We start from the raw sequence: 26164 nt of genomic DNA, 5'->3' as shown, positions 1-26164 counted from the left end.
TTGCCAATTGGAAAATAAGGGCCTTATATTTGTGATCGTGTCTAGCAGAGATTAGTAAGTAGTTAACTAACGAAATGTCTGATCACATTACATTTGAATTTCTGTTGGTTAGTACAGTCAGGGAATCAAGAAACATACAAGGAGTTCAAGAGTCCATCAGTCCAGGGGAAGAAACTATTCACAAAGCATCTTGGAACCACAGCAGTAAAAGGGGTGCGATTTTGTTGATGGTCAGCTTAGTCATGTGTATTTACCTCGATGGAGCACAAGTGCTCTGAGTTAATAAAAATACATACTATTAAAGTAAAAACACAGGAATGCGATAATGCGGAAGTGTGGCAATGGTTTTAGCTTGACAGATAATGCGGGAAGTATTAGATTAGATACTATGTTGACCTCTGTTTAAAACAGATATAAAAGTGGTATTGTTGTTACATCTGAGCTAGTGCATAACTAGCCCAGATATGACAAAAATACTCAATTGGTGGCCGAATGGTGTCCATGTAGAGGTACAGGATACCCACAGTCAGCAGTAACTTTGTAGTACAGTACAGATATCGCGTGTTGAGACGGTGCACACACACACACGCAAGACGGTCTGAGACTAAAAGCACCAAGTGATGAAGTAAACATGTCAAAGCTGATGTTGCTGGAGGTGAATAGTAAAGTACCTTTCCTTGCAGCTGCCGGGGTTAGAACACCTGCGAGAAAGCAGGTCGATATAAACAAGTGAAGCGAAAGAGAATCGGAACAGACACCTCTTGCTCTGCCACCTCCTGTCTATCGATTGAAGCGCGCACACAACGCAAGAAATAAAATAATATTTTATATTTTATAACAAACGAATTTGTGTTCCAGTTTGTTTTCTATGCTGACGAGAAACTTCTATTTGTTCAACCCGGCTACACCACAGAGGGAGAGACCGTCGCTTAATTCCAGCAGTATTTATATGTTTCTTCGTGCAATCAGTTGATATTTTCTTTTCAAATTAATACATACACTGAAAATGTCTTTTTTCCTGACGTACCTTGTCCCTATTTATCATAATAAAATGAATCATTTTTTTCTAAATTTTAGGTATTATTTTTACAACACAAATCAAGAATATACCCGACTTGTTGGTGTTTTTTGATTTTTTAAAAAATTTTCTCTCGACATGATGTCCGTCCGTCGATTTCAATGCATAGCACGAAACATCTCTGATGATGCTGTGACTTGCGGGTTAAAATTTTGTGGTAGCAGTTACGCACTCTCCAACCACATCTATCTATATAGTCAACAACATCTCTCTATATAATCGGCACTGTTAAATACCAGTCGCAAGTAGAAATTTCTGGACACCTGAAAACAATGCCGAGAAAAGGTGCGAACACATACAGCACCTGCTATGCCTAAATTATCACCCCATCTGGTACTGGCCAGGCCGACCGTTGCTTATCTTTAGTGATCATACGAGAACCAATTTGCCAACGTGATTATGCCGTATATTCGGACATAAAAACATACAGACATACACATAGGTAACTTTTTTATATTTGATACGAGACAATAAGTTGATTTAATTTCTTTAGAGTTAATGTTTACGTTTATGAAGACTAAATCAAATCGCGTCACATAGAAAAAAAAAGTGAATTCAAGATGAGTAATTATGAAATTGAAAATCGTATTTTGATCACGTTAGATGAAGGTAATGTCGAGATAAACATTTTCTTAGTAATAATATTAATTGATTTTTTTTTCATTGTTGTTTTATTTTATTATATTAAAAAAGTTTACTTACTTATTGCGAGCGCGTTAAGTACATGCTTTGATAGACTTTTACTCAAATCTTTATATTCAACAGCGACCTCGGCAAGCTGAGCTCTTCCGGCGGGTAAGATCATACGCACAACGGACTTTTCAAAATCAAACCACATTTGACCTAGAAAAATACGATATAAAAAATTAGAATATGTTTCGGGAAACGTAGTGTTAATGTAAGGTTACACACGTTTGCACAATAGGTTGTCGCAGAGTACATCGCAAGGAACATCGGACATGTAGCAACTCCTTTTTTTGTAATAATGATATTTATTTCCCCATTCTACCGGCATATATCACATCTACTTACAACCATGACCCCATCCACGGCTCTTACGTGAACATCTTCTCTAACGTCATCCCTCTACTTTGTATATTTTCCATTTTCCTTACCCTGACGTCATTTCGCATACGCCTCGGTATTTGCATATAGTCGCCATACGGGCTCTTTTATATAAGAAGGTTGAATCAATTTGCTAGGCATGCTATAATCTAATATAGAAGAGAGACATTCTTATTGGACGATTTAAACAGATGACCTGATTGCGAAATTTTCAGAAATTGCGGTTTAGAACTTGCGGTGTATCTACGTGATGTCCAGAGCCTAGACATCACGTTGAGATACCGTTTTCTAATCTTCGTTTCACTAAATATATAATTATGAATATAAATACACTTTAATGCATGTATTTAATAATAATAGAGACTCCTTTTTCAATAATACGAATTTTTAACTTAAATAATTATATACGTTAATCCAAATTTAATAAAATATATTTAATTTTTTTCGGTGTCGTTACATTTTAACAATCTTGTATTCAATGTTCTTCATGACAATGGTAGAGTCTGTCCTTGTTTACGGTGCTACTAATCATACCATCAGAAAGAGACGCCTACGATTTGCCGGTCACTGTCTGAGGAGCAAGCATGAATTGGTGAGTGATGTATTTCTATGGACTCTACGATACGAACATGCAAGCAAAGGAGAACGTAGATTCACGTACATCCAGCAAATAGCACACGACGCTAACTGTGAACATGAAGATCTGAGGCAGCTGATGGAAGACAGGAAACTCTGGAGAGGAAGAGTCACATCATTCATGAAGACGAAGCCCATCCTGATGATTATAATGGTTTCAATGTGCTTAACAAGTCCTTGCCTTGCTGAACATGTAGTATTCCGTGACCGTTCGACCATAGTTAGCCCGCCTCTTTTCCTGTTGCTCTCGGGACACCCGCGTACACGTTTATCTCTCTTCTCTTTCTATCTTTCTCGCAGTGACGTCCCTCGCACACGGCTCAGTCCTTTGCATACAGATGCTGCTCTGGGATTTCTTACATTTACATCTAATTCCATTTCCTCTTCGTTTATTTTAACTGTATCGGTTTGCTACTCATGATGGGAGGCTTTCTTACCATTATTATATTATTGTTGATGTAAAGTCAAAATTAATTACAACGAATCCGGCATTCTACCGAGAATTTATGTTGTGGTCTCCTGGTCTGAGGCTAAAAATATGATGATCCTTTATTTTGTAGCGGACGAGTTGAAAATTAATAATCCTGGCAACATTTTCGATATTGGAATTTTTTTTATCTTAGTGTTAGAATTTTACTAGACCTCTTTTTTCGTTTCTATTTTATCTTTGTACTAGCAGGGAGGGTTCCGTCTCTGCCCGGGTGTAAAATACGCTTAATTATATTTGAATGAATGCAGATTTCGTGTTTATCATTACGGATACAATCCCCTATTGCATATATATATATGTATATATATATATATATGTATATATATATATTCATTTATTCATATATGTATATATATATATTCATTTATTTATTGCGGACTATTATCCTCATAATTTAGTTGTTGTTTTACAGCGTTTCGGCCAACTATTCCTCTGGCCTTCGTCAATTGATAACCGCGACGGGATAGGAACTCCGAATCTCCTAACTGCATTATCGGCAATTACTACCTTCCATAGTTGTTTTTCGTCTCACCACATTTTGGCCATCTAAGCAGCTATGCAAGGTAGTATTTTTGAGAATGCATTTAGGAGATTCGGAGTTCCTATCCCGTCGCGGTTACCACCTGACGAAGGCCAGAGGAATAGTTGGCCTAAACGTCGTGAAACAATACTAAAAGATGACAATTTTAAATCGCAAAAATTAAATTAATAAATAATACTCATCTAAGTATTTAAACAAACCAAGCCACAGCACCTATATACTAGCTGTACCCGGCCACGCGTTTCTGTGACTTAGTTTGTTTAAATGGAATACAAAACAAACAAAAAAAGACAAAATATATGTTGTTTATGTTTATTTCCTCAATATTTTTAGGGGTACGTTTTTCTGTGCAGATATGGAGACTGTCTGATTTTCCGACTGTAGTACACACAACATATACCTGCCTATGTTAGAAGCAATCAGGTTGTTGATGTAAGTCACACAAATGTAAAAACTTTTCCCTGAGCTAGGTTGAGCTAGGTAATAAGTCATGAAAGATATATGGCAATTAAGCTACACATGATATCTACACAGAATATTCCGCGTTTTATTCTCGTGAAAATTTGTCAGACGAATACATAATATTATGTGTAGCTTAATTGCCTTATATATATATATATATATATATATATATATATATATATATATATATATATATATGTATATATATATTAGAGATTTCAAAACAAAACAAAACATGACCTGGGTGCCATCAATTCGAATCAAAACCAAAATATTTAACAATCAAGACACGTTCTTCGCCGTTTGAGCTATCGATGGAAGATAAAAAAAGGTATAAATTAATTAATAAAAAATTAATTTGCGCATGTTCACAAGTCATAGAAATTTGTCGGCATGTTGGAACTTTTCGTTATATTTCTCTACACGGGATTCATCCAATCAAACAATTGTTTTTTTTTCACCATAAACCATCGTTAATTATGATTAATATTTTCTGTTAATTTCAGTGTTATGGGACTAGTCTTTGAGAGTTTATCGCTTCAAGATTTTTACACAGACACATGCATATACATGCACCCGCGGATTCATTTAAATAGAAAAGATTTACTAGAAATCCATTCAGTAATTAATTTTGCAATGAGACTTGAATCAGAGAAGGGAGGTGGAAAAAAGTTTCTAAACAGTTTCCACCGAAGGAGCATTCACCTTATGCTGTGGTTAATACAGGAAACCAGGGTATGAATCAGTGAGGTTTTGTCTTTTAAATGCCCCATTAATCAAAGATGAACGGTTTTCGAACTTATGTCTAAGGACACTTATGCATCACTTACACTGTGACGTTGCCATCGGCTTTAGCAGAGACAATTAAAACGATGACATCTTTAGGTATCGCGAAGACCAAGACCGACGTTTAATATAAATGGAGAATTAAAGTTGTGTTTTAATGAATGAAGAAATTAATACAAATATGTACAAGCGTGCATGTATAATAAAGTAGGAATAAATGAAATATTAAGGCAATAGAAGGGTTACCAGGTAGCAAGTTCTACATAAAAATTGAACAAAATGTATTTCATGAACAAACATTTATACAAAAGATATATATATAATTCGTAATTTTTTGTCAAGTATAATTTAAAGTAGTAACAAGTTCAAGTCTTCATAGTTTGAATACACGCATATGTAAGCAATATACATATGTGCGTATTTGGCAACGTGGCACTGTGTATGAGTATGCGTTGGTTTACCCTGTTCTTGTTAGTACATGTAAAGCTTTAAATGATAATTTGTCTTTGTCACTTGACTCGTGTTAGTGTGTAGAAATGTGCGCTTGAAATGGTAAAAAACTTTTGGGAGAGTAATTAAGTCTTTTTCGTCTCATCCCTAACAGGCACGGAGGGGATGTAAACAGATATGCTGGAATTATAGGTGTAGCTGGAGAATCCCAGAGAAACTGATTTTGTGTACAGGTCTTATAGAAATTTTAAAAGTTATCACTGGCTTATTATTTTCGCATATATGTGTTACTTTTTGTTGTTTTAAAACGTTTTCAATCGTCGAATAGAGTTTAAATACAAGATTTACCAACCGAAAGCTTTAATGAACGCCATTTATTTTCTCTCTTTCTCTTTTTTTTGTATATATATATATATATATATATATATATACTTGTGTTAAATTCCTTTAAATTGAGTTGGTTGGTTTGTTGGTTGGTTGATTGTTTTTGTTTTACAATATATCAAAGCTTTTCAGGTTATTTAATGCCGAATCCAGTGATTTTGAAGAACCATTTTTTAATAGAGTATATTTGTTTTTTTTAAGTTGGTTTCTATTTAATCCATAGTTGGAACCCTAACAGGTACTACCTGTCCGGGTCATAGTGGACCTGGAAGCAATGGCAATTAAAGGGTGGCTTCACACTCCTCAAAGCCCGCGAGCTGGGGCCTCACCATCAGATATAGTTTAAGTTTATATACAGGACCCCTTTAAATTAAAATACAGTTTAATTACTAGTTCAACAGTGTGTATTCTTTGAATCCAATTGTTTTTAACTATTTTAAAATGCATTTTACTTGATAATAAATTTAGGATGTTTACAAAATGTTTTCAACGCAAGGCGTACAGAAAATATCCGCGAGCTGAAAACTTTTTGTATCATTTAATAAAAATACACTATATATATATATATATATATATATATATATATATATATATATATATATATATATATATATATATATATATATTCTGATTTTCGGATTTTGTAATCCTGTCAATATTCCTTTAGTTTTTTTTAAAGGTGAGGAGATCCTTTTCTTCTGATTACTTATGGGCGGAATAAATACAAAACTTACATAATGATTATATGAATAATTCTGAGCTACGACAAAAACTGGTGTCAGGAAGTGAACATTTAAACATACGTAAAACATAAACGGTCAGATGAACAACGCCTTGACATTTAGAATATATACTGTTTTATTATATATATATATATATATATATATATATGCGAATAATGAGATCAATTAAATCACAGATTAGTGTATTTTTTCGCAGTTCACAGTTTTACAAAATATTCTTAGGCGGAAATATTGTTTGTATCAGACAATCCCGGCCAAATAAAATAGTTCAATATACAAGAGAGAAAAAAAAGTAAAAATTGTAGTTTTTTATTTAATGCATTTTATTTTATTCAGTATTTTCATGGTGCTCATCTGTTCTCTAACCTATGCCCCCTCCCTCGCCAAACCTTCATGTAAAACACTCGTCTAGCTGAAACCACTATAAATAATTACCTCTACTCTTTATCTGTACCTGAACCAAAACGTAGATTCAATGACCAAAGCTTCTTTCTCTTCTGTTTGGCCGCCTTCAAGTCAAACGTAAACAAATTCTTGTTAAATTGTCGCCTTAGTAATCCAATTTACCAAATTTCCACGACTAACGATTATTACGATATTGTCCCATTGACATTGTACACCCATTTACCTTACCCTTAATGGCCTCCGGAGATTGAAAAGTGCTGACTCCGAAGACGTATGTTTTATCATATGAAAAAAATAATTTACGTTGGTTCGCTGCGTATTTAATCGTATCGCTCTTTTAAATGAAAAAAAAAAAATACTTACGATTTACGATGTAATACTTTAATGGAATATTTAAGGCATTTGTGCATCGAAGCTGAGACACTGGTCGTGGATACTGATCAATGTAAGGAAACATCTGAACAGTGCAGTTGACTTTCTTGAAAACGTAGACGGAGAGCTCTTGAATGTTCTAAAAAAACATATAGATATTTATTACACCGAGTGCAAGAATGAGTGTGATTCTCAATCTTTTAGAGACGGAACGGGATATATATATATATATATATATATATATATATATATATATATATATATATATATATATATATATATATGAAGAGAGGAAGAGAGATAGATAGATAGATAGATAGAACTTTTCAAGGAAAATAATACTTACTAGAAGCGTATCCGGAAACTTTTCTAGAACTGTAAAATTGATCTATAATAGCAAGAAACAAACATTTTAAATAAATAATAGAAAAACTGCGCTCTGCATCACAAAATGTAACCCACATAAAAGTGAAAAGCATAACTTTGTAACATACTAGCAGACCGCACGGCGTTACAAGGTCGTCACATACACTTACAAATGATATTATAATTTTACAGATTTCAGATTTAGAATGATTATAAAACCATTTTTTTATTGATTATTATATTATTCCCGATATATAATAGCGCCCCACATTGGCGTGACTTGCTCGTAAGATGCGTTCAAATAGCATTTAATTCATGCATATTTCTTAATCATTACTAGAGAAACAATACTCTAATTGTTTTATTGTAACTAAAACTAATTTGATTTCACAAGTTTTAAAACATAAAACCTGGTTGCAATGATCTACAATCGAAGTCAAAAACACAGCCCTCAAGTCTGATTCGTTGCCCTCTGCACTATGACCGTACACATATAAAATGTTTAAAAAATAATTTCGCCAAAAATATACAAGTATATTTGAGCATGATGAAAACTCTCAGTTTTCAGTTAGAAACGAAGTAATTAGGATCGAATAGTGAAGGAGAATTCTGGAATATAACGCAGTTATTAAAAGTTAAAATTAACACATTATTGTTAGTTAGATATGATTCCAGGAATGCAATGAATTATCTATTGTTGAAATGCAAATAAGAAATAATTTATACAACAAAAGAATGTGGGCAAACAGAAAGTTGTTTCCGTTTAATTTGGGTCGGAGCAGCAATAATGGAACTAGTGAATTAAAGAGTTTCCTCTACAAAAAAACCTGGGACCTGTGTTGCTAGGAAGCATGTTCGTGGGATTCACATGTTTGGCCTGCTTGCTGGCGTTACAAAGAAGTATAGAATTAATATATACACTTAAGTTAGACTAGAAAACAGAGTAAGAGTAATTCCGAAAGAGAGAAGCAATTAGTCCGGCAAGGCGGACCAATAAGACTGATAGAATTAGCCGAAACTCCTTAGGAAGCAAAGGGGTCAGGAAAAAAACGACCATCTAGCAACTTAGCAGGCATCGAATGCCAATCACAAACTGGATGAATAAACGTCTTGTATTTATTACGTAAGCCTTTTAATTTCGTCTGTCATTCAACCGGAAAGTAATGTGTTTTGTATTCAAGTTTATCATCCTGCCGTCTCATCGTCTTATATAAAAAAAACTTTGTATGAAAATTCCCTTCCAAAAATTGAGTTATTCCTCTCGTCGATTGTGCATCTCCCTTCTGTTTAAATAACAGCTGTTACACTTACATTCATTTACATTTATTTACATTCATATTTATTTCTCAGCTTCACTGTCATAAGAATTGCTTCTTCTATTTCTTCCGTTATAAAAATGGACTCCCCAAGGATTATGCCTGTGTACCCCGCAACAGGAAAATCCGTGGAAAACCCTTTCATCGACTTACGTCAGCCACATTCCAATTTTTTAATTTTTCTCCACTTCGCAACAAAAATATCAAATCCCCTATATATCAAATTTCAAGTTTTAGACCAAACATTGACAAAAAGTATTTTGTAGAGATTGTTCCTCACACAAACATAGAGACTGGATAACTTTATATATATATATATATATATATATATATATATATATATATATATATATATATATATATATATAACTGCATCAATTGCATTATTGCAGTAAAGTAGTAAAATATCAATATTTAACTAAATGCCAGAATTTTATTCAAATCCATGCGATATTCACGAAGCTATGTCATTTTATTTATTATCAAATAATTTATGCTGTCCATCGCTTTATTGCAGGTCTTTTAAAATGCCAAAAAGGGGCGATTACCGGTTATCAAAAAGGAAAGGATTGTTGCTGGACTCGCAGAAAGATTGTTCATCAAAGATTTAGCTATGAAGCTAGAAAGGCATCCAATACATTGGCTTCATTTGTGAACAACCCCAACACCAAATCCAAAAAGATAAGGGCATTAGGAGAAACCTTTCACATCGTGATATTCTGGAAATTTGTAGGGAAGTCAACCGAAACGCAAACAGCACCAGCGCTTCCATTTTTGCATAATGCCTCCACCTGCTTGATGAGCTGGAATTGCTCCAAGATGCTGACAGGCCCGAGGTAATGTGTTGAAGATAGCAAGGAACATCAAAACTATTCCAAGGCCTCTATTGAGTAAAAAAAAAACATCGGGAAAAACAACTGGCTCGGGCACAGAATTACGTGAAAATGGATTTCCAACGTGACATAATTACAGATGAGACCCGTGCTACTCTTGACGATCCGGATGGATGGGGCAAAGTATGGAACTCGAACGGAACTCCAATCCTTTACAGAGTTCATCACCAACAAGGAGGTGGAGTCATCATGCTTTTGGGCGGGAATAATTGGAGATGTTGTTTGGACCATTTCGAGTTCTAGAGGGTGTAACACTTACCAGCAATGCGTACACGGCCTTTTTGGCTAAACATTTGCCACCATAGTTAGATGACCTTCCATTGTGACGTTGCTTTCAGCTGATTTTTATGCATGACAATGCGCCATCCCATATTGCTAAGGCGATTGCAGCCTTCCTTGAATATATGGGCTTCATTGGAGAAGCCCTCATGAGCTGGCCACCGCGTTCTCTGGATCATAACCCCATTGAACATCTCTGGACAATATTGAAAAGTGGTGTTTATGAGGGAGGAGAGCATTTCGTTTCAAAGAATGCCCTGCGGAGAAAAGCAGTTTATGTCGCCAGAACCAAAACTCATTTTCAGATCCAGCAATTTATTTCTTCAGTGGGCAAAGGCCTGTTTAAAGTTATTTAAAAAATGGTGGATATGGCGATAAATAATTCACTTATTTTAAGCTAAGCACCTAGGATATGCTTTTGTTTATTATTCTTTAAAAGAAAAATCTAACAAAAAGTAAAGTTTTTATGACTAAACATTGTGTTTTAGCCGTGATACAACATATTAAAAGACCTGCAATAAAACGATGGAGAATGGGAATTCCTTGATAAAGACTTAAATGTCATAACTTTGTGAATATCGCATGAATTTGAAAAAAACATTTTGGGAAATAACTAACATTAATGCAGTCATTTGATTATACAATTTTTATATTTTTGTGATATATATTTAGTGAAATAGTGCAATTTTACTAATCTACAATAAAGCCATTGACGTACTTTATATATATATGGCCACCGCCATATATATATATATATATATATATATATATATATATATATATATATATATATATGTGTGTGTGTGTGTGTGTATAGAAATATATATATGTGTATAGAAATATATATATATATATGTGTGTGTGTGTATAGAAACACGACGCAGTTTATATATATATATATATATATATATATATATATATATATATATATATGTGTGTGTGTGTGTGTGTGTGTGTGTGTGTGTATAGAAACACAGCGCACTGTGATGCGTCTAATGCAGCAGCGTTAGTGCTAAGTTCTTGCTTGCGTGCTTTTCACTTCCAGCTTCTGCCGCTGGCTAGCCTTAAGGTGAATAAGAAGCAGAATGCGTAAGCCTTCTCTGCCAGTATAATTAGCCTCTCCAGTGTTAAACCCCTGACATGCCTCCTCGTGGCCACACACGGATACTGGTGCCTTGCAGCACCAGTCTAAATGTCATGGAATCTCAGAGCAGCAGGGGGCCCAAGAGGTGCTATGACATGGCCCACCAATCGTGTGGACACGCCCTGACATACTACCAACTCCTGCTCCGCTGCCTTGCGCGTCCCTTGGCTGGGATAAGGCTAAGAGAAGGAAAACTCTGACTTTAAAATATCCCAATAGCCAGACGGACTGGCTATGAGGCGATTAACAAACATACAAACTGTTTTCTTTTCCGGCTGTCCGTTGCAACCCCCTTTCCCTGATATTACAAGTAACCCCTACAAGTGCCGCGAAGGAAGGTTTGGGAGCCACAGTGTGGGGGTTTCCTCCTGGCAAGTTGATGCCCACCCTAAACAAATTCATATGCCAATGACTTTTCCTTTTTTCCTCTGGTTTGATTTTCTCTCTCTTTTTTTCTCTCTCTTCTATGACAAGACCAGCAGCGATGGGACAAGGGCGAAGGAAGAAGGTTTTGGTGAAACTCGGAGCTCCTAGTCTGGACCTGCACGCTGGCGGTGGACGCATGATGGTTGCTCTCTCTTGGAACTGTGACTATCCGGAGGCTCGGTCCTACGTCTACGACTGGGTAGGTCTATTGAGGACAACCGCTGCCCACCCTGAATAGGGAAGGCCCTAGAAAATGTGGGTGAAAAATCGGAAGTAACAACTGTGCCTGACTGGAAAGCCGCATCTAGTGGGACACCCTATTTTGCGGTCGAAACCAGAAAAATTCAAAAAACAAATCCACAAATCTAACCTTTGGTGCATGGAACGTAAGAACCCTGCTAGACCTCAATGACAGGGACAGACAAGCACGACGAACTGCTTTGGTCTCAAAAGAACTCGTGGCTCTTAATGTGGACATTGCTGTACTTAGCGAGACCCGACTCTCAAAGGAAGGTAAGCTGGAAGAAAAGGGTTCAGAATACACCTTCTTTTGGAAGGGAAGGGATAAAGATGAAAAAAGGATACACGGAGTTGGCTTTGCTATAAAGTCACACATCGTGCATAATTATCAGCTCACACCAACAGCTGTAAATGAGAGACTTATGTCTCTTAGAGTCCCACTGCCTTCTTATAACTTCATTACTGTCATTTTGGCATATGCACCAACCCTAGATACCGACAGTGAAGTGAAACGAGAATTCTACCAGCAGCTTGGCAAGCTTATAACCAGAGTCCCACCACGTGACAGATTAATGGTGCTGGACGACTTTAATGCGAGAGTGGGGAAAGACCATAAACTCTGGAACTCTGTCATTGAGAAGCATGGACTTGGTAAATGCTACGCAAACGGTTGCCTGCTGTAAGGACTTTGCTCAGAATTTGAGCTATTCATTACCAACACTCAGTTCCAGCTCCCAAATAGATTTAAGACCACGTGGAAACATCCTCGATTTCAGCATTGACACATTCCAGACTATGTAATCGTCCGCCAGAAAATAAAAAAGGATATCCATATCACTAAATTAGCACCAAGTGTAGATGACTGTTGAACTGACCACCGTCTGGTCATCACACGTGCTAAATATACCGCCAGAAAGAAGCCCAAATTTGAATTAAAACAGCATTCTCGGAAAAAATATAACCTCTCAAAACTTCACCTAACAGAGGTAAAAACAAAATACCAACACACCATCGAACAACAACTTCGTATAAACCAAACCAATTCTTGCAACCTGGAAGAAAAATGGTTGTAAATCAGTAAGATCATTAATGAATCAGCCAAATTCACAGTTGGTTTAAAGAAAAAAGAAAAATCAAGACTGGTGTGATGTAAACTGTGCTGAAATTAACCAACTCATTCAAGAAAAGATAAACGCTCGCCATGTTCATGAAGAAGACCCTTGAAGCCGGCATAAAACCAACATCTACAGAAACCGCAAAAAACAGTGTCAATCAAAATTACAGGAACTAGAAAACAGATGGTGGCAGCTGAAAGCTTTAGAATTGGAGGGTTTTGCAGACGCCCACGACCTTAGAAATTTCTCTGCCAGTGTAAAACAAATTTTTGGCCCCATCAGATCCTCCATCGGAACACTCCTTGAAGCAGACAATGTCACCATCCTCAATGATCCACAATCAATTCTGGATCGTTGGAAAAAGCATTTTGCCACTCTACTCAATAAAGAATCTTCTGCAAATAAGGACTTTCTCAAAATGGTCCCACAGTACCCAGCGCAATTATGGATGAATGAACCACCATCATTTACAGAATTTCTAATTGCGATGGAGCAAATGAAAGTAAATAAAGCCCCAGGGCCTGATAATATCCCCTTCAAACTTATCCACCATGGTGGCCAACATCTGAAAACAAGAATATTCAATCTCATTCTTAAGATGTGGGAAGAACATCAAGTACCAAAGGATCTGAAAGACGCAGTAATAGTAACCATCTTCAAAGAGGGTGACCGAAAATTACCGTGGGATTGTCCTTTTGTCTATAATGGGAAAAATCTTTTCCCGCATACTACTGAATCGCTTGCTGCAAGTCACGGAATCCGTCCTCCCAGAATCTCAGTGCGGCTTCCGTGCCTCTCGAGGAACAATAGATATGATTTTCTGTGCGAGACAGCTGTAGGAGAAAACCATGGAACAACAGAAACCCCTCTATATTGTATTTATGACCTGCAAAAAGCATTCGGTATCGTTCCAAGAGATGCAATGTGGAAAGTTCTCAAGCAATTTGGTTGCCCAATCCACTTTGTAGAACGCATCCAGACACTGCATGAAGGCATGTCAGGATATGTATGGCACCAAGACAAGGAAACAAAAAAGTTTCCAGTTACCTGTGGACTAAAACAAGGTTGTGTTCTTGCACATACCCTCTTTTCCTTATATCTTGCTGCAATGCTGCACGAAATTCCCCCAAATAACCCGGGGGGTGGACATTAGGTACCGTTATGATGGGGGACTTTTCAAGCCTGCTAGACTAAAATCTCAAAGCCTTGTGAAATTCTAACACATCACAGAGCTTCAATATGCAGATGACAACATGGTCCTTAGCCATTCCAAGGAAGACCGCCAGAGATCCGTAAACAACTTCACGGCAGCCTACCATCGCTTCGAACTCTGTTAATATTGGTAAGACAAAAGTGTTAGTACAACCAGTACACAATACCATCTTACAGGACGTAGCATTCATATAAATGACACTCCTCTTGAGCAAGTAGATCACTTTCCATATCTCGGTGGTATAATATCAGAAAAGTGCTCAAATGAGAATGAAATAGAAAGCTGAATTGGCCTCGCCTATGGAGCTTTCGGTAAACTGACGAAGCCCGTCTTCAATAATAAACATCTTTCAATAAAAACTAAACTCATGGTATACCACGCGATTATTATACCTACGCTTCTGTATGGGTGTGAGACTTGGACCATATACCAAAGTGATCTCATTAAACTCGAAAAATTCCACCAACAAAAACTTCGAGCTAGAATATCAAATGGTATGACTATGTAACCAACACAAGCGTTCTTGAGAGAGCAAACAGCTGCAGTATTGAGGCCACCACCATGAGGCACAGACTCCGTTGGTTGGGGCATATCCTCAGAATGGATGAAAACAGACTCTCTCGACAAACCCTGTACTCGGAGCTAGCCACAGGAAAAAGATCTACCGGCCGCCCTCTACTGTGATATAAGGACCAACTCAAATCCACCCTAAAAAACTCCGGATTTGATCTTCTTATCTAGGAAAGAACATCTAAGGATCGGTGCATGTGGCGCCAATCCATCAGACATGGTACCAAAGGATACGAGGCAAAAAGAAGAAGACTGGTGGAGATCAAGAGGAAGGCAAGAAAAAATCGTGCTGAACAACAACGCCCCCTGCCAGGCATTGCTTGCCTTCTCTGCCCACGAAAATTTCACACTCAGATTGGTCTGAGAAGCCATCTGTGATCCAAACACTGAGGGAAGAAGAAACTGAAATTCTCGGATACGAGAAATTGGCCGACGACGATATATATATATATATATATATATATATATATATATATATATATATATATATATATATATACGTTTGAAGATTAAAGTTAAATTTTGTAAATCCAAATATACCCACATATAATTAAATTAAAAATTTATTGTTTGAAATAAGCAATATATAGAAAAATATGTTTATTTCCTTAATCCGTGGATTTTCAATATTGGCTCATATCATCAGAGGAAATGGAATGCAGTTAGCAAAATATTCAGCTATGAATGAGCGAGTATTTTGCTTGTCAGCACATATATTCCAGATATATCTGATTAATGATTTTCCCCCTGGATCACCAGTCCTCCAACCTGGAAGTAATATCCCAAAAAATATTGAACTCATTCTGATAATAGACTGCCCAGGTTGTATGAAATCCTTTTTTCTATGACTCTTATTCACCATTCAAATAACATTTTCAATATATGTGCTGAAAAGCAAACTATTTGTTTATTCATAGCTGAACATTATGCTAATTGCATATAATTTTGTTGGATGATGTGAGTCATTATTAAAAATCCATGGATTAAGGAAATAAAGACACGTTTTCTTTATATATTCCTTGTTTCAAACAATGAATTTTTAACTTAAATATATGTGCATATATTTTAATTTACAGAATTTAACTTTAATCATCAAACTTATATATTGCTCTATTTTTTTTAAATATGTAGATTTAACTTTTTGGCTACGATCATCTTGAACGTATTACCTGAATGTAATATCTGACAGGATAATTCAGTTGATCTCTAATCTGTGACTTATTTCAAATGCATATATATATATATATATATATATATATATATATATATATACATAGATATATTAGATCTTGCAGAATGTGAGAGATAATATAATTATTCAACTATTAAAACAAGGGCACAGGTCACAGGTCACAGTAGCCATGGAAGCCTACAAGTCTGATATCCAAGACTCGATTTTCTCCTCTGGGATCCTCCGATCACTCAGTCGTATCAGTTAAGATAAAAATGAAATGTAATAATTCTTCAGACGTACCTCTCCACCGTACTGTATATCGATACTCTATGGCTGACTGGGATAGCTTCCGTTCATTTATATTTGACCCATCTCTGCATTCCATGTTTAAAAAGGATGTGTCCTCTATAGTATCAGACTGCACCGAATGGCTAATTGTAGGCATATACAAATTCATACAATCCAAAAAATTCCAAGAAAAACCTAACAGCCAGCCATGGTTCTCCCCAGAATGTGCTGCTGCCATCGCGCACAGAAAACATTTTTTTCCATAGCTACCAACGTAAGAGCTGTACTTAGACTAAAGCTGCTTTCAGAACTGCCAGCAACCACTGTAAAAGAGTAATAAATAATGCAAGAGAACTATACGCTCAGTCCGTTAAATCCAAAGTAGCTGAGCAACGGCTTGGTTCCCACCAGTTCTGGCAAATAGCAACAGGATCCTGAACAGAAGCGTGTGTTCTATCCCAACCACCATCGATGGACCTGAGGGCATCTCGTCAGCATCAGATAAGGCCAAAGTATGTGTTAAGAACTTTGCATCAATTTCTACCCTATGCGACCAAGGCCATCAACCCCCCGTATTTCTTCCTATAACAGACAACACGCTATGCAACATACAAATTTCTGTGCGTGAGGTCGTCAAGCTAATCAAGAACCTTGATTCCAGTAAAGCAACTGGACCTGTGTTATATATTATAATGTTGAAAAAGCTTTAACTAGAACTTACCCTCATACTTACAAAACTGTTTAAGCGTTGCCTTAAGGAGAAGTGTCATGAGTAAACTACTGGAATCCACATTAAAGAGAAGTAGTTTTGACAAGCTTCTGATCTTAAATGGAACACGTATATCAAATCTGTTGCCAAGGCCGCTGGAAAAATGGTGGGATCTTTCTATCGATCCAGTAGATATCTCACTGCTGATGCTATTCTCTACCTATATAAGAGCCAGGTTCGTCCAAGGATGGAATACTGTTGCCACATCTGAGCAGGAGCTGCTAGAAAGGACTTGTCCTGCCTTGATAGAGTTCAAAATAGACTTCGTAGCCTCGTAGGAGATGTCCTTTTCTCTTCCTTGCAACCTCTATCTCACAGAAGAGATGTTGCGAGTTTGTCTCTGATGTATCGTTATTTTCATGGAAAGTGTTCGACTGAGCTTCAATCTATGGTCCCCCCTCGCCAAACTTTCACAAGAAACACTCGTCTAGCTGTAAACACTATCAATAATTTTCCCCACTCTTTATCTGTGCCTAAACCTAAACGTAGATTCCATGAACAAAGCTTCTTTCTTAGAACTGCACGCCTGTGGAATTGTCTTCCGTTTTCCTGCTTTCCGGCTGACTACAATATGGTTGTCTTCAAGTCTAAAGTAAATAAGTTCTTGATGAGCCGTTCCATATAAGTTATTAAATTTACCAAATTTTCATTACTAATGATTACTATATTGACCAATTTCTACTGTACACTCTTTAACCCTTATCCTTGAGTGGCCTCTGGGCCTTGATAATGTGGTGATGCCTTTGTAAAAAAAAAAGTAGTCAACCACCTAGGCAGAAATAACTTTCTTAGTGACATGCAATATAGTTCCTTTCTGCTACATCTACAGCAGATGTGCTAACGGTTATATCTCATAAGATAAGTGAATCTCTTGACAACGGATTCCTTTCCAGGGCAATTGTTCCTGACATATAATAGGCGTTTTATAAAGTATCGCATAAAGGCCTACTTCACAAGATTTCCAGCTACGGTATAACTGGAAATGTTTTCTCAATTATTAAAATTCTCCTTGATAGGCTCATGAGAGTAGTGGTTGATGGGCAGAAATCAGAGACCCGGAGTATTAATACTGGATTCCCTCAGGGTTCCATCCTGGGCCCAACTCTCTTCCTGATCTACATTAATGATCTCCCAAAACGCATACTTAAATCATTTGTTGATATCTATGCTGATGACACGACCATCTATGGCAACACATCAAAGGCCGTAAATGACAGTTCTCTCTGATTCTCTCTCTTCTGATATTGAGTGTGTGTTACAATGAGGAAAGAGGTGGCTGGTTACTTTTAATGCATTTTAAACCAAGCTCCTATCTTTACATCATCAACGCTCTGATCCCCATCTGGCATGAATTGAAATGGATGGCTCTCGAATCTGTTGCCAATGTCGCTGGGAAAATGGTGGGACCCTTCTACCGCTCCAGAAGATATTTCACTGCTGATGCAATTTTCTATCTATATATTGGTTACATCCCGCTTTAACATCTGGTTGAGATTACTTTATAAATATTAACTCTTCAATATTTATAATATACTTTAGTTTTGCCATCCTGGATTATTTTGGTAAACTTAACTGTAATACTTTATATATATATATATATATATATATATATATATATATGTGTGTGTGTGTGTGTGTGTGTGTGTGTGTGTGTGTGTGTGTTGAAACTTCACTAACAATATGCGGGTGAAAATTGTGCCTAATCTAGAGAAGTAACGGTCAGGTTTATTATTACTGTATTATGTATAAGACTAGCCACATCGCTAGTCGTGGTTTCTTTGAATCCGTACAATTGTGTGTGTGTTCACAATCAGACGTGAAAAATCTCTTGTACTTTTAATAAAAAGTAACGGGAATGATTAGAACTGTTTATTCTCCAGTGACAATACTGACAGCAAAGTGGCAGTGGTCTGTGTACAAGATGGTCGAGAATATAATGTGTCCACTCTCGTGCCAGGATCGCTCCTTCTCTTGGTTGTCCCAAATGTCTCTCTTTTTATTGGGACGGATGACGTCAGAATATTCCTCCACACCTTTTTTATATTTATTATCTGAAATGTTGGCCAGTGCCGCTGATAGCAAATCCCCGAAATTCTTCGTCTCCCATTTTTTTTTATTTATTTCACGTCATTACCACCGCACTTAGATCTAGGATCGTTATTCTGACCGACTTTCCGTGGTCCGACTTCTATTAACGTCATATATGCAAGCCGAGATAGCTGATTGTTCGTAACAGAATTATTACTGGCATTTGTAACTCCACCCCCTTCTGAACAAAGTATCAAGATACTTTGCTTACCCTGAAACAGGTCTTATATAGCATGCACATTTTTACCTGAAATTTATTGCACAGTGTAATTTATAAAAAAATATTTCAAGAATGAAAGAGAAATGTAAAAATAATGTGAGAATAATCACGAGAGATACAGAGTGTTAAAATATTTTATACTTACAAAAGATATCGAAACGTTGAAGTGCCCTTCCGGCATGTCCGGGTTCATCTCCTTAAACAACATCAAATTGTTTTCGGTTGTTATATTAATGTATGGAGCATACGTGTATGGCTGGATAGAATCTGAAATGAAAGTTGAATGTCAGATATATATTTAGACAATTTACTTTTCAAACTATTTCTTTATTTGCTCAAAGCAAATGCCATCTCCAAGTAGAGAAAATATGTCATTGATTTGTGAATAAATACAAACTTTTTTTTTTTTTTTTACATGGGGGTCACCACTTATCAAGGCCCGAAGGCCCGAAGGCCACTCAGGGATAAGGGTTAAAGAGTGTACAGTAGAAATTGGACAATATAGTAATCATTATTAATGAAAATTTGGTAAATTTTATAACTTATATGGAACGGCTCATCAAGAACTTATTTACGTTAGACTTGAAGACAACCATATTGTAGTCAGCCGGAAAGCAGGAAAACGGAAGACAATTCCACAGGCGTGCAGTTCTAAGAAAGAAGCTTTGTTCATGGAATCTACGTTTAGGTTTAGGCACAGATAAAGAGTGGGGGAATTATTGATAGTGTTTACAACTAGACGAGTGTTTCTTGTAAAAGTTTGGCGAGGGGGGACCATAGATTGAAGCTCAATCGAACACTTTCCATGAAAATAACGATACATCAGAGACAAACTCGCAACATCTCTTTTGTGAGATAGAGGTTGCAAGGAAGAGAAAAGGACATTTCCTACGAGGCTACGAAGTCTATTTTGAACTCTATCAAGGCAGGCCATGTCCTTTCTAGCAGCTCTTGCCCAGATGTGCCAACAGTATTCCATCCTTGGACGTACCTGGCTCTTATATAGATAGAGAATAGCATCAGCAGTGAGATATCTACCGGATCGATAGGAAGATCCCACCATTTTCCCAGCGGCCTTGGCAACAGATTTGATGTACGTGTTCCATTTAAGATCAGGAGTAATGGTCAAGCCAAGAAGCTTGTCAAAACTAGAGGCCTCCTGAAGACGAGAGCCATTCATTTCAATTGATGCCAGATGTGGATCAGAATGTTGATGATTTAAAGAGAGAAGCTTGGTTTTAGATGCATTAAAAGTAACCAGCCACTCCTTACCCCATTGTACAACATGCTCAAGATCAGAGGAGAGAGAATTGGAGAGAACTTGGTCGTTTACTGTCTTAGATGTGCTACCATAAATGGTAGTGTTGTCAGCATAAATGTCTACAAATGATGTAAGGATGTGATTTGGAAGATCATTAATGTAGATCAGGAAAAGAGTTGGGCCCAGGATCGACCCCTGAGGGACACCGGCATTAATACCGTGAGCTTCTGATTTTTGCCCCTCTACTACTACTCTTATGAACCTATCAGAAAGAAATGATTTAATAATTGAGAAGACCTTTCCAGCAATACCATAGCTAGAGATCTTATGAAGTAAACCTTTATGCCATACCCTATCAAAGGCCTTAGATATGTCAAGAGCAATTGCCCTAGAAAGGTTGCCTCCATCGAGAGATTTGCTAATCCTATGAGATATAACTGTAAGCACATCTGCTGTAGATCTAGCAGAACGGAAACCATATTGAGTGTCACTAAGAAGGTTATTTTTGTTGAGATGGTTGATTACTTCTGTATTTAACACAGATTCTAGCAACTTACTCATGACGCACAGGAGACTTATTGGCCTGTACTGAGAGGGGGATGAGCGATCACCTGAATTCTTAAATACAGAGCATACTGATGAAATTTTCCAGGGAGATGGGAAACTATTCTCCTTAAGACAACGTTTAAACAGTTTTGTAAGTATGGGCACTAGTTCAGGTTTTTTGAGTACTATAATTGGAATACCGTCAGGGCCAGTTGCTTTACTGGAATAAAGGTTTTTGATTAGCTTGGCTACATAACGTACAGATATACGTATATCACATAGCGTGTTTTCTGATACAGGAGGAAATATTGGGGGTTGGCGGCCTTGATCGCAAAGGGTAGAATTAGCTGTAAAGTTCTTGACAAAGAGTTTGGCTTTGTCTGATGCTGACGAGATTACCTCAGGTCAATTGATAATAGTTGGGATGGAGCACACGCTTCTGTTCAGGATTCTGTTTGCTATTTGCCAAAACTGGTGGAAACCAAACCTCTGCTCAGCTACTTTGGACTTAACAGATTGAGCATACAACTCTCTTGCATTCTTTATTACTTTCTTACAATGGTTGCTGGCAGTCCTGAAAGCGGCTTTAGTTTTCATACATCTATTACGTTGGAAACAGTGGAAAAAGTGATTTCTGTGCGCAATGGCAGCAGCACATTCTGGAGAGAACCATGGCTGGCTGTTAGGTTTTTGCTGAAACTTTTTCGAGGGTATGAAACGGTCAATACCTACAATTAACCATTCCGTCAGGTCTAATACTATAAAGGACACATCATTTTTAAACATTGAATGCAGAGGTAGATCAGATATAAATGTACGGAAGCTATCCCAATCAGCCTTAGTGTATCGATATACTGTACGATGGAGAATACGTCTGGGGACTTATTACATTTCATTTTTATCTTAATTGATACAACAGAGTGGTCGGAAGATCCAAGAGGCGACAGAACAGAAACTGAACATAGTTCATGGCAATTTGTGAAAAAAGGTCTAGTAGGCTCGCATACTGGCCCTCATTGTCGGGCACACGGGTGGGTTCCTGAACAATCTGAGTGAGGTCATAGGCAATGGAGAAATCATGACAGAACCCCCCCCCTCATCATCGGTCTTGTTAGAGTGGGTCAACCATTCGACGTTGTGAACATTGAAGTCACCACATACGTGAATGTTAGCTGAAGGATAAGCAGATAGGACTTGGTCAATTTTCTCAGATATGCTTTGAAAGATAGTAACTCCGCTGTTATGGGGGCGATAGAGAGTAAATATAAATGCCGTAGTGTGAGCTAATGCAACCCGGAAGCACATATAGGGTAAGTTAGGATCTTCCCTGGAGATGTCCCTACCACATGGGAAGTTATCCCTTATATAGGCACATATTCCATGCCCATGGCGATCGTGGGGGTCAGATTTAGAAGTTAAGTTAGAGTATCCTTTAATTGCGAACTCTTCTAGGGAAATAGCCTGTCCAATGCCAGTTTCACTTAAAATAAAAGGTCTGGTTTAGTCTCCTGTCATTGGGTTTCAACCTCTGGAAGGTTAGAACGTAGACCCCTGATGTTGGAGAAGGAAACATGGTAGTAGGGGTCTACGTTGGAAGTTGGAGAACCGGGTTTAATCGTGTATTTTTATTGAAACATGTCATGATGAAATTTTGGAATTTGTGGACTAGGTCGTCAGATTTACTAAGAGCAGGGCAGAGAGGGGAAACTTAGAGAGAAAAAGAAACGAAGAAATTTTGTTTTTTTATTTGTAGCTAATGATAAGGTAAAGCCGTAACAATTACCCACTAGTATGGCATCGAGAACTGTCAATATAAAGAAATATTTATTAATGTTATATAGCCATAAATATCAGGCACTCCGAAAATACTAATGTAATTGCTTTCGTAATTTTCTTTGCAAATATCCATCATATTCTTTAAAACCGATGACAAAAGCAACAATTTTTCTTCTACAAAAAACAAAAACAATGAGAAATAATTTAAATATATAAAGAACTTGACAAATAAAACGTTTTTCAAAAACTACTGGATTTAGCATTAAATTGACCATAAAAGCTTAACCTGCTGTAAAAAGGAACAGAAACTAACACTAATAAGTGTTTTTTGTATTTAATGCTTTATGGGTTGTTTTTGCGACTAATATTTATTTTAAAACATTCAAAATATGCGGGAGCACTCTGATAAAAGATGAAACGGTCGCAAAAATGACACCCCTTACTGGAAAATAGTGACAGAGTTGTAGGAATCTGCTTTTCTGTTTTCTAATGTATGCATGCTTTGATTTATAAAGTAATATCTATTGAGTTTGGAATTTGGTTTTAAAGAATGAGGATATATTTTTAAAGGTCGCATCAGGATATATGGAGTTCAACATTTGAAAGGTAAGATAATCTCAAAAGAAATTAAAGACAAAATAAAAGAAATATCAATACATATGGATTTCTTTTTCAGTTCTTTGTAGTATCATATAAAGAGAGGGGTTATAAACGCTTTTTATATCTTGACTTTTACATTCTCACCAGAGAAGAAGAGAGTTAGGTTGCAGATGAAGGGAAATGCGAAATCTAGCTTAGGTTACATTAAGAGGCAAATGTAAAATAACATAGAAAGCGGACAAATGGAATATGAAACCTTAAGTATGAAGGAAATATAATACAAGGAGTAGGGATGAGGGCATGATATTTACATAAATGGGGATTGTTAGATGGCGAGCGACGAGGATGATTAATGTACGGTAAAATTCTAATAAACAAATGAATGGGGTGTTTAATGAAATGGAGCGCAGTTATGGAGAAAAGTGTCAAAAACGAAATACGATAATTAGAAAAGCCTAATAATAATACGGCAATGCATAGGACATGGTTGATAAAAAAACAAAAAACGATGAAACAGAATATTGGTATATATGCAATGAAAGGTATTAAGAACGTTGAAACAAAATATTGGTATATATGCAATGAAAGGTATTAAGAACGTCGAAACAGAATATTGGTATATATGCAATGAAAGGTATTAAGAACGTCGAAACAGAATATTGGTATATATGCAATGAAAGGTATTAAGAACGTTGAAACAAAATATTGGTATATATGCAATGAAAGGTATTAAGAACGTTGAAACAAAATATTGGTATATATGCAATGAAAGGTATTAAGAACATTGAAACAAAATATTGGTATATATGCAATGAAAGGTATTAAGAACGTTGAAACAAAATATTGGTATATATGCAATGAAAGGTATTAAGAACGTCGAAACAGAATATTGGTATATATGCAATGAAAGGTATTAAGAACGTCGAAACAGAATATTGGTATATATGCAATGAAAGGTATTAAGAACGTCGAAACAGAATATATCTACTATTATATAAAAAAGAAAATTGTCTGTGTGTCTGTGTAGATGTGTGTCTGTGAGTTTGTTCCCCATCGATTGGAAAGCGGCTGTTTCGATTTTTTTTTTGAAATTTTACAAGAATGTCATTTATGTCTCTAGTAATGATCCTGTATAGGTTTTGTCTCGGAATGTCTTAGATAAGTCTCGATAATCGATAATCAAAATAACTCGATGAAAGAAAAAAAACAGGTGGTTTTGACCAAAGTTAACACCTTACACAACCTAACATCAACAGAACATTTAATAATTTTTATTACCACGCAAGCAGAAAGGCTCGAAATATTCTTCCCGGCTTCGTAAGCTCGTCAACATTTTGGAGTTAAAACATTATGAGGTTTAACCTTTGGAACGACCATCGAATAACAAAGCACGCTCCGGACGTCCATGCACAACCATCGTTTAGCAGTAGCAAAAGCCCATAAGAAATGATAGTTACTATGTGGAAAAACAAGTTCTGTAGCACAACAGGTTATTTGTTTTCATGGCATCACTTCCGTCTTTGTACGTTTTTAACCTCTTATTTAAAGAAAAATTAAAGACTTTACTTTTGGAATAACTTTCGTATTATTTTATGTATCCGCATAAAACTTTATTAGAATATATCATAGATTATAAGGATAAGGATGGGATACTGTTGCCATATCTGGGCAGGAGCTGCTAAAAACAGCCTATCCTGCCTTGACAGAGTACAAAATAGACTTCGTGGCTTAGTGGGGGATGCCCTTTTCTCTACCCTGCAACCTCTCTCCCACAGAAGAGACGTTGCGAGCCTGTCCTTGTTTAATCGTTATTTCCATGGCAGATGCTCGTCTGAACTCCAATCTCTGGTCCCCCCTCGCCAATCTTTCACGAAAAACACCCGTCTAGCTGAATCCACTGTGAAAAATTTCCCCCACTCTATATCTGTGCCTAAATCAAAACGCGGATTCCATGAACAAAGCTTCTTTCTTAGAACTGCACGCCTGTGGAACTCTGTTCCGTCTGCCTGCTTCCCTCCGGACTACAACTTGGATGTCTTCAAGTCCAATGTTAACAAATTCCTAATTAACCGCCCCCTTAAGTAAACACTTCAGCAAATCTCCTCACTAACTTAATGTACTTGCAATAACCCTTATCCCTGAGTGGCGTCCGGGCCTTGAGAAGTGGTGATCACTGTGTTAAAAAAGAAATGTCATTGATGTATTGATTTTCTCTATTTACTTCAACACATTATGTAAGTAGAACTATATAGAAGATTATGAAATATATTTATAGAAATAAAGATGCATAGACAATCAAATTCTTTGTTATTCTCTCTCAAAGATTTAGCCAATGGCAGGGTCTCTTTCAAATAAAGGGTCGACGGCTGTAATCTCTGTATACTTTATCATTTTTGCAATGTAATGAGAACCCCAGAGGAGATAGAACGGAACATGAACACAGCTCAGGGGAACTTCTGAGGAAAAGG

The 26164-nt window shown here is 36.8% G+C and overlaps 1 protein-coding gene across 3 annotated transcripts in view; it reads right to left on the bottom strand.

The window, feature by feature from the left end:
- Positions 1-26164, bottom strand: part of LOC145246173 (uncharacterized) — a 422674-nt gene that overhangs the window by 157328 nt on the left and 239182 nt on the right. For all 3 annotated transcript variants that reach the window (XR_013863104.1, XM_080108045.1, XM_080108046.1), the window contains 4 exons: positions 19659-19780; positions 7759-7800; positions 7404-7551; positions 1781-1921 (listed from right to left, as the gene is read on the bottom strand). Coding sequence is in view for 2 of the 3 variants with exons in the window: in XM_080108045.1 (XP_079964171.1) it covers positions 1781-1921; positions 7404-7551; positions 7759-7800; positions 19659-19780 (453 nt within the window). In the remaining variant the exon portion in view is untranslated. The remainder of the gene's footprint in view (positions 1-1780; positions 1922-7403; positions 7552-7758; positions 7801-19658; positions 19781-26164) is intronic.

Source organism: Euprymna scolopes, chromosome 23, assembly GCF_053919585.1.
Source record: "Euprymna scolopes isolate OS-2025 chromosome 23, ASM5391958v1, whole genome shotgun sequence".
In the NCBI taxonomy this organism is placed as follows: domain Eukaryota; kingdom Metazoa; phylum Mollusca; class Cephalopoda; order Sepiida; family Sepiolidae; genus Euprymna; species Euprymna scolopes.
The sequence above is the reverse complement of the archived record's forward strand: the minus strand, read 5'-3'. Positions and strand labels throughout refer to the sequence as shown.